The sequence below is a fragment of the Lithobates pipiens genome, unplaced genomic scaffold (assembly GCF_037356315.1).
Source record: "Lithobates pipiens isolate NorthernLeopardFrog02 unplaced genomic scaffold, aLitPip1_a1.2 Scaffold_30, whole genome shotgun sequence".
Taxonomy (NCBI): Eukaryota; Metazoa; Chordata; class Amphibia; order Anura; family Ranidae; genus Lithobates; species Lithobates pipiens.
The window spans coordinates 177,791,921-177,801,132 of NW_027507791.1; the positions used below are offsets into that span (position 1 = coordinate 177,791,921).

The 9,212-nt window shown below is 42.4% G+C and overlaps 1 protein-coding gene across 1 annotated transcript; it reads right to left on the minus strand.

Annotated features, from left to right (window-relative positions):
• Positions 1-217: 217 nt before the first annotated feature.
• Positions 218-1,169, minus strand: LOC143942256 (olfactory receptor 10C1-like). Its single transcript, XM_077463501.1, has one exon. It carries the CDS (start codon positions 1,163-1,165, stop codon positions 218-220), a length of 948 nt encoding a protein of 315 aa, XP_077319627.1. The 5' UTR covers positions 1,166-1,169.
• Positions 1,170-9,212: the final 8,043 nt, after the last annotated feature.

Consider the following 9,212-nt stretch of genomic DNA (forward strand, 5'->3'; position numbering starts at 1 on the left):
AGTGCTCTGGTCAGGAAGGGGGTTAATCGTTCCGGGGCTGAAGTGGTTATGGTAGAAATAAGAAAATATGTAATTGGAGGCATAAACAGCCAGGTGCTTCTACCCATAACTTAATAAACACATGTTCTAGTGCAACATAACTAAGCAGTTATGGTAAACATATTTTAGTAGCACATGAATGTGTAAATTTTAACTTTGAGTGGCTTCTCTTCAACATTTAATACCTCCATTGCAATGAAAACTGCTTTTGCAATGACCTACTTATCTTTCCAAAAGCATTCTTCACTTCAGTATTCCTAAGTGTATATATAAAGGGGTTTAGCGTTGGAGTGACAACAGTATACATTAGAGCAAGGAATTTATCATAGTGACTGCCTTTTGGTCTGATATAGACAATAATGACTGTACTATAGAACAGACAGGCTACAATAAGATGGGAAGAACATGTAGAAAATGCCTTCTTTTTCCCTGCTGTGCTGTCTATCTTTAACACTGTTTTTATGATATTAATGTAGAGAACTACTATTGTAATAAAAGGACAAATCACTGAGGTAATGGCTGCTGACATAGTGGCAAAATTGCTGATCGTTGGGTTAGAACATGCCAAATTCTGAAGTGGAGCCAGATCACAGAAAAATTGATCAATCTCATTGGGACCACAATACTCCAGAATAACTGTAAAAATTACAGGTATAAAAGAAATAATGAACCCAGCCATCCATGGAAGGGAACCTAACACACAACAAAATGTGTTGTTCATAATTGTTGCATACCGCAATGGATTGTTAATAGCCAAGTATCGATCTAAGACCATCAGTGCAAGAAGAAAGCATTCTGTTTCTCCTAATGAGTTTAAAGAATACATCTGTATAAAGCAGCCAATGGTGGATATGCTATAATCAGCCTTGGAGAGGAGTGATAAGAGTTTTGGGATAGTTACAGAAACAAACATAATTTCTAAAACGGAAAACGTAGTTATGAAAAAGTACATTGGTATCTGAAGAGTAGGGTGGATCCTCACTAAAACAATAATGGCAATGTTTCCAAGTATACATATAATATAAGCCAATAGTACAACACAGAATATTATATTATGAAATGATTGTAGGCTAGAAAATCCCAATAGAAGAAATTCCGTTACCGTAGTCTTGTTAGCATTCTGCATTGTACGGTAGTATAGTAATGGCTGAAAAAAAATATATATGATTTTCAAAGGAACTTGGAATGTGAAAAAAAAACTCTAGGCTGCCATTGTAGACTACATGCTGAATATGCTAGTTGCATTGCTTTCATGTTATTCCAGTTGCTTTAATAATGAGCCACTCACCAAGAACAAGCATGAAGCTGGGTGACATCAGAATTCCTAATTGTTCCTGATCAGTAATCTTAAATAATAAAGCAATAGGATCAACAAAGCAGACATTTCCTTTCTTGAAATAGGCACAACATGACAATCCCAAATTATGACACAGATAGCAATACAACTCCTGGAACACTCTTGGAAAATGTTCATTCAATTGTTTCAATCAAGCAGAGGAAAAAAATATGTAATCGGCCCAGGTTCACACATGTTCGTTGCAAATTGAAGCTCCGGTTTCACTACGCAGATAAAAATGAATTGGTCCCTCTGTGTTTTAGACTGTGGATCAGCTGCAAATTCAGAAGTAACCCCTGAAGTGTCTAATTAGAGCTGCGAAATTTGATCTGGCCAATCGCTCGATTCCTCAAATCGGGAGGAGGGAGGCCAGTTCACGATCCTATATGAAGACCTCCATGTGCATGATGAAGATTTTTTTAATTACACACGCAGGTCACTAGGTGAGTAATTTACCCGCCAAACAATACATTTTTTCATACATATTTCCATAGTCAGTCTTATATTTTTAAAAATAAGCGTTGTTTCACCCCCCCCAAAAAAAAAAAATCCATACCAGAACATTATCTGAGCATGCAGCCTAAAAGGCCATGAAAGAGAGGGAGCGAGCACCCCCCTCCTGGACAAAACCAGGCCATATGCCCTTAACATATGTAGTGTGTTTTGTGCCCCCCACCCCAAAAAAACACCTTGTCCCCAAGTTGATGGGGACAAGGTGCTTTGTGGTAGGGATCCCACGCCGTTTTGGTTTAGGACTAGAAAATTTTTATTGTTGAATTCAAATGCCAGTAAATCTATGTCCAAATGATGTCACAACTGCAAATGATGTAGGATCTTATTTTTGATGCCACTTCTTTAACCTACATTTTGATGTAGATGAAGGATGCAGGCCTTCTTAGAAATAATAATGTTCTCTTACTATTTTTAAGACTGTATGGCAAAATGTGTTTCATACATGTATCTAATCAAAGATTTATTTTTGAATTAGCTATGACGAATTGCTTGGATTTCCCCCCCTCGCTTGGAGCGTCAGAACATGTGCTACAGAACAAGTATCCAGCCTGCTGAAAAATTACTGATTACATTAAGGTACTTTTCGTCACTGATGTCCTTTGTCATGTGAATTTTGGAGCATGTAATCTAATTTCTTTAAAACGATTCAAACATGTGTAATTCTAAATATATAACCTGACAAAAGTTGGTGTAATAAGGATTTATTCAAGTATCCAATATATATATAAAATATATATTAAAAAAATAAAACATTTGCTCATGTAGCCAACATAAATTAACATAGAAAAAATTCCAAAAATAAACATGTCTCTTCAGTAGGCTTGTTCAACATAGCTAACCAAAAAGGTGTCCTCTTGGTCCTCAACCTTGGACAGACCTCATTAATCACAGATTGTGATATTTTTTTGAATGGGGCCTCATTGGAGTAGTGACTGGCGGAAGCTGGGTCATCACTGGCAGTGCTGGGAGCAGGCCTAGCCTCACCCTGTTGACTTGGCACATACATACCAGCATTTTGGGGGGGGGGGCTGATTGAAGGAATTGGGGATGAGATAAGGAATGTTACTGTGTGGCACTTCACATCTGGAGATTGCCTTTTCAAAACTAGACAGATAGGATGGGAGATTATAGGGGTAAGGTTAGTGGTGTTGTTCAGGGTAGTTGACGTATCTGGGGTAGTTAAGGGGAGGTCTTGGTGGTGGTACATATGGCACTTTAAATGAAGCTTCCTCATGTGGCTTTGAGAAGGAGTGCAGCACTTGTTCAATAGTGTTTCGCATTTTAAAGTAATGCTCTGGTGGTGCATTTTTAATTAGAGGGACAAAACTGAGTGCCAGTATAATATCCGGACATAAAAAAGTATCCACCTTTTCAGACTTGGTTTTCAACATTTCAAGTAGGGTTCACCTATGTCAGGTTGGGATTGAGGTGCTCTCGCCTCCGTTGCCCTTAGGTACAGAGTACCCTAGGCGCTGGCGCCGAGCCACTCCTCGCTTCTTTAAGGTGACATATATATTTTCGATAAGCATCACGCATGCTACGCCACCTTGTCTGTAAGTAGTGCATTGAAAAACATAAAAATTAATAATTTTATTTATGTTTGCTTTTAGGTATCTAGCAATAGGAAATTCTTTTGGAAGTTTGCGCTATGAATTTAAGGTTGGAAAATGAACTATTAGTGGAATCGTTAATGAAACCTGCCTAGTCATATGGGAAGAACTGAAGGATTTGGTTATGAAGAAGCCAAAAAAACATGAATGGTTGAAGATAGTGGAGCTATTCTGGGAGCGTTGCAACTTCCCCAACTGTCTGGGAGCCATTGATGGGAAGCACATCCGCATCCTCAAGCCTCCAGCTAGTGGGAGCCAATATTTTAATTATAAGAACTTTTTTTCATTGGATTTAATGGCAGTGGCAGACGCCAATAATAAATTGATTTATATTGATGTGGGTTCTTATGGCAACAGCTCGGATTCTAGTGTATTTTCACATTCCTCATTTGGCCGCATGCTGCGTGAGAATACACTAGACTTGCCCAATCATTCTCCCCTACCCGGAACAGAGCCTTCCCTCCCACATGTATTTGTAGGAGATGAAGCGTTTGCCCTTTAAAAAATAGTGTTCAAATATAGACTCAATAGGGCACGGCGAGTAGTAGAATGTGCATTTGATATACTATGCAATAAGTGGAGATTCTTGCATACTTCAGTAAACCTCAATATTGACCATGCTATCAGTGTTGTTAAAGCAGCTTGTGCACTGCACAACTATGTGCGTGAACGAGATGGATATCTATTTGAGGATTCCCTGAGCCATAACACGAAGGCGGCACAATGGAATGTTACTAGGGGCACCACTACTAGTACACATATTCGTGGTGAATTCCAAAAATTCTTTGTCACCAGCTGGGGAGGTGCCTTGGCAGATGAATTCTATCTAATCATAAAATGTGTGTATTTGTTTGCATTATATTATCAGGGCCTTTACAAAATGAAAAGTGTGCTATAACAAATGTTTTTTTTGGTCATTTTGGTTTATTTAACCACTTTCAGACCGGACCAATTTGCTGGTCAAAGAACAGACCACTTTTTGCGATTCGGCACTGCATCGCTTTAACTGACAATTGCGCGGTCGTGCGACGTGGCTCCCAAACAAAATTGACGTCCTTTTTTTCCCACAAATAGAGCTTTCTTTTGGTGGTATTTGATCACCCCTGCGGTTTTTATTTTTTGTGCTATAAACAAAAATAGAGCGACAATTTTGAAAAAAACGCATTATTTTTTACTTTTTGTTATAATAAATATCCCCCAAAAATATATAAAAAACATTTTTTTCCCTCAGTTTAGGCCGATACGTATTCTTCTACATATTTTTGGTAAAAAAAATCGCAATAAGCGATTATTGATTGGTTTGCGCAAAAGTTATAGCGTTTACAAAATAGGGATAGTTTTATAGCATTTTTATTAATAATTTTTTATTATTTTTTTTACTAGTAATGGCGGCGATCAGCGATTTTTATTGTGACTGCGACATTGTGGGGGACCCATCGGACATTTTTGACACATTTTTGGGACCATTGTCATTTATACAGTGATCACTGCTATATAAATGCAGTGATTCCTGTGTAAATGACACTGGCAGTGAAGGGGTTAACCAGGAGGTGGCAGTGTAGGGGTTAAGTGTTCCTAGGGGTGTGTTACTAACTGTGGGGGGGTTGGGCTTTCATTTAGTGAACACTGATCTCTGCTCCAATCACATGGAGCAGAGATCAGCGTCACTAGTTGCTAGGCAGAATGGAGAAATGCTGTTTACTCAGCATTTCCTCCATTCGGCTGCTCCGTGAGACGATCGCGGGGATGCCCGCGGCGAGGGAGTCCGCGGGTCCCGCGACCGGACTCACGGGGGTCCCGACCAGCGCGGGAGCGCGCCGGCGGTGGCGCGCTCCCGATGGCAGGGCGGCATTGAATATTGGACGTACCTGTACGCCAATATGCCTGCCCATGCCATTCTGTCGACGTACATCGTCGTGCGCTGGTCGGGAAGTGGTTAAATAAAAATAATGTTCACATTTGTGTTGTATATTATTTTGCAAGCCTAAGCAAATCTAAGATTATTAATTAATTTAGGGACTTCTCCGTCGCTGGCTGATGCCGTTATGTGCCCAATGTTGAGAGCATGTGGCCTGGTATGGATTTGTGGGTGAACACACGCTGTTGTCTAGTAATAATATTAGAATTAGTAAAAATGGACAACATAAAGAAACAACAGGACAACATCTACAGGTAGTGAAAGGGAATGTCCTTATATTTAGGATGCCGGGTGTCATAAATCATCGGTTTGTCCCTCACAAGTCTGATCAGCTCCTCACAATCCACGGATTCTTTGACCTTTGATGCCGCTTTTCTCCCTCTTTTTGCCATGCTTGCTCCGGTCAGCAGCACAAAACAGACAAGGGAGGAACTGGAAGAGGGGGAGGTATAGGAGGAGGGGAGATCATTTATGTTTACACCCCAACACAGCTGCGAATCAGATGCATGCCCATAGAAGATAATGGACTTGTAATTCGCACCGCAATGACCAGAAAACGCACACGTCTTTTGTGCAATGCGCAGTGCAAATGCAATGTACATATGTGAATAAGTCCTCATTCAAATTAACTTAGTTTAAAATGTCTTGCGAATTGGATGTGTTGTAAGCCGCATCTAATTCGCATAGGTGTGAACGGGGGCTCACCCAATTCTGAGGAAAGTAGTATGGAATCACCATGTACTTTGCAGCTCCAAAATAAACATCTGCATCAGATTACCGTATATACTCGAGTATAAGCCGAGATTTTCAGCCTCTTTTTTGAGGCTGAAAGTGCCCCCCTCGGCTTATACTCGAGTCATCGCTGTCTGCCCGCTCGATCAGCGTGTCGAGCAGACAGACAGCGGCCATTCTATTCAAAAGCCGCGCCTCCGGCTCCGCCTTCGCCTGTGATAGGCGGAACACTGAATTTCCCAGCAGCCTGTGTTCCGCCTATCACGGACATCGTATCATCCTCGTACTACGGACGAGGATGATACGACGTCTGTGATAGGCGGAACACAGGCTGCTGGGAAATTCAGTGTTCCGCCTATCACAGGCGAAGGCGGCGGCGCTGCTTTTAAAATTTACAATGGCCGCCGACGAAGAGGGCACGGGACGGAGGCAAGGGAAGGCACGGCACGGGACGGGACGGGACGGGACGGGACGGCGGCGGCAAGGCACGGCACGGCACGGCACGACACGGGACGGATGCAAGGAGGCAAGTCACGGCACGGGACGGAGGCAAGGAGGCAAGGCACGGGACGGAGGCTCGGGACAAAGGTAGGCTGGACACACACACACACACACACACACACACACACAGACACACACAGGGATGGATGGATGGATGGATGGAGACACACACACACACAGGGATGGATGGATGGATGGAGACACACACACACAGGGATGGATGGATGGATGGATGGAGACACACACACACAGGGATGGATGGATGGATGGACACACACACACACAGGGATGGATGGACGGACACACAGGGATGGACGGACACACAGGGATGGACGGACACACAGGGATGGACGGACACACACACAGGGATGGACAGGCATGTCTCACCCTCGGCTTATACACGAGTCAATAAGTTTGCCAGTTTTTTTGGGGGTAAATTGGGGGCCTCGGCTTATATTCGGGTCGGCCTATACTCGAGTATATACGGTACATCCTGAAAAATGTCATCATCACCAAACATCCTATCAATTGATTTTGTTTGGTGCTGTTCCATGAAGATGACTGCCTGAAGAAAACATGCAAATTTCCACAATCATTGATGATATGGGGTTGCATATCAGGTAAAGGTACGGTGGAGATGACCATCATTAAATCTTCAATAAATGCACAAATTTATATTGAGATTTTGGACACTTTTCTTATTCCATCAATTGAAAGGATGTTTGGTGATGATGACATCATTTTTCAGGATGTAATCTGATACAGATGTTTGTTTTGGAACTGCAAACTATATGGTGATTCCATATATTTTTTCAGCTTGAAAAATAGTTGCAACTGACTACAGTTTTCTTTCCTTCCTTTCCTTTTTTTTAACTGTTGCTTAAAGCCAGAAGGTTGGAATGGTAAATGAAAATAGTTTTGAGATATGTCGGTATTTTTTTTTTTCTACACAAACAACTGAATGAACATTTTACAAGAGTGGTTACATAGTTACATAGTAGGCGAGGTTGAAAAAAGACACAAGTCCATCAAGTCCAACCTATGTGTGTGATTGTATGTCAGTATTAAGCCGCGTACACACGGGCGGACTGTATGGCCTACTTAGTCCGTCATACAATCCGACGGACAGTCCGTCCTACTTTCGAATGAACGGACTTGACCACACACGGATGCACAAACAGTCCGTCGAAAGCTTGCGCGATGACGTGTACAGCACGTACAACGGGACTAGAAATAGGAAGTCTAATACACAGCAATGCACCCTTCCGCCGTGTAAATCCTTTCTGAGCATGCGCCATTCTTAGTCCGTCGAACTAGCCTACTCACGAGCGGATTGTCCGCTGGAACCAAAGTATGACGGACAGAATTACGGAAATTCCGAAATACTTAGTACGCCAGACTGCACGCTGAAAAAGTCCGCTGAAGCCCACACATGAGCGGACTGTCCGCTGAAATGTGTTTCGACGGACTAAGTAGGCCATACAGTCCGCCCGTGTGTACGTGGCCTTACTTTGTATATCCCTGTATGTTGTGGTCGTTTAGGTGCTTATCTAATAGTTTTTTTAAACTATCGATGCTCCCCGCTGAGACCACCGCCTGTGAATGTAAATTTCACATCCTTATCGCTCTTACAGTAAAGAACCCTCTACGTAGTTTAAGGTTAAACCTCTTTTCTTCTAATTTTAATGGGTGGCCTTGTGTCTTGTTAAACTCCCTTCCGTGAAAAAGTTTTATCCCTATTGTGGGGTCAACAGTACGGTATTTGTAAATTGAAATATCCACTCTCAAGCGACTCTTCTCCAGAGGAATAAGTTCAGTGTTTGCAACCTTTCCTCATAACTAATATCCTCCAGACTCTTATTAGTTTTGTTGCCCTTCTTTGTACTCGCTCTATTTCCAGTACATCCTTCCTGAGGACTGGTGCCCAGAACTGGACAGCATACTCCAGGTGCCACCAGACCAGAGTCTTGTAGAGTGGGAGAATTATCGCTTTATCCCTGGAGTTAATCCCTTTTTTTAATGCATGCCAATATTTTGTTTGCTTTGTTAAAAGCAGCTGGGCATTGTATGCCATTGCTGAGCCTATCATCTACTAGGACCTCCAAGCAGGGGCGGATCCAGACTCCAGTCTTGTGAGGGGCACTGCTATAAAATATGTTTTTTTGGTGCCAATTTATATGGGAAATGACTGGTATTGGCACTTCAATCATTACGGCACCATGGTTGTAATGGTGTCAGAATGATTAATATAAAATTAAATGGTTCAACTCACCATAATGCAGAATCAGTGGGAGCCCTGAGGGTGTCATTTGCCATGTCGCCTGCCACCAAATGCAGATTGTCACTTGCCATGTCACTTGTCAATAAATGCGGATTGTTACTTGCCACGTCACCTCCCACACATTGCGGATTGCCACTTGCCACGTAGCCTGCCACACATTGCGGATTGTCACTTGCCACGTCCCCTGCCACACATTGCGGACTGTCACTTGCCACGTCACCTGCCACACATTGCGGATTGTCACTTGCCACGTCACCTGCCACACATTGCAGATTGCCACTT

Bases quoted from the DNA above. Each gene is read 5' to 3' on its own strand.
- LOC143942256 (XM_077463501.1), bottom strand. From the start codon at position 1,165: ATGCAGAATGCTAACAAGACTACGGTAACGGAATTTCTTCTATTGGGA.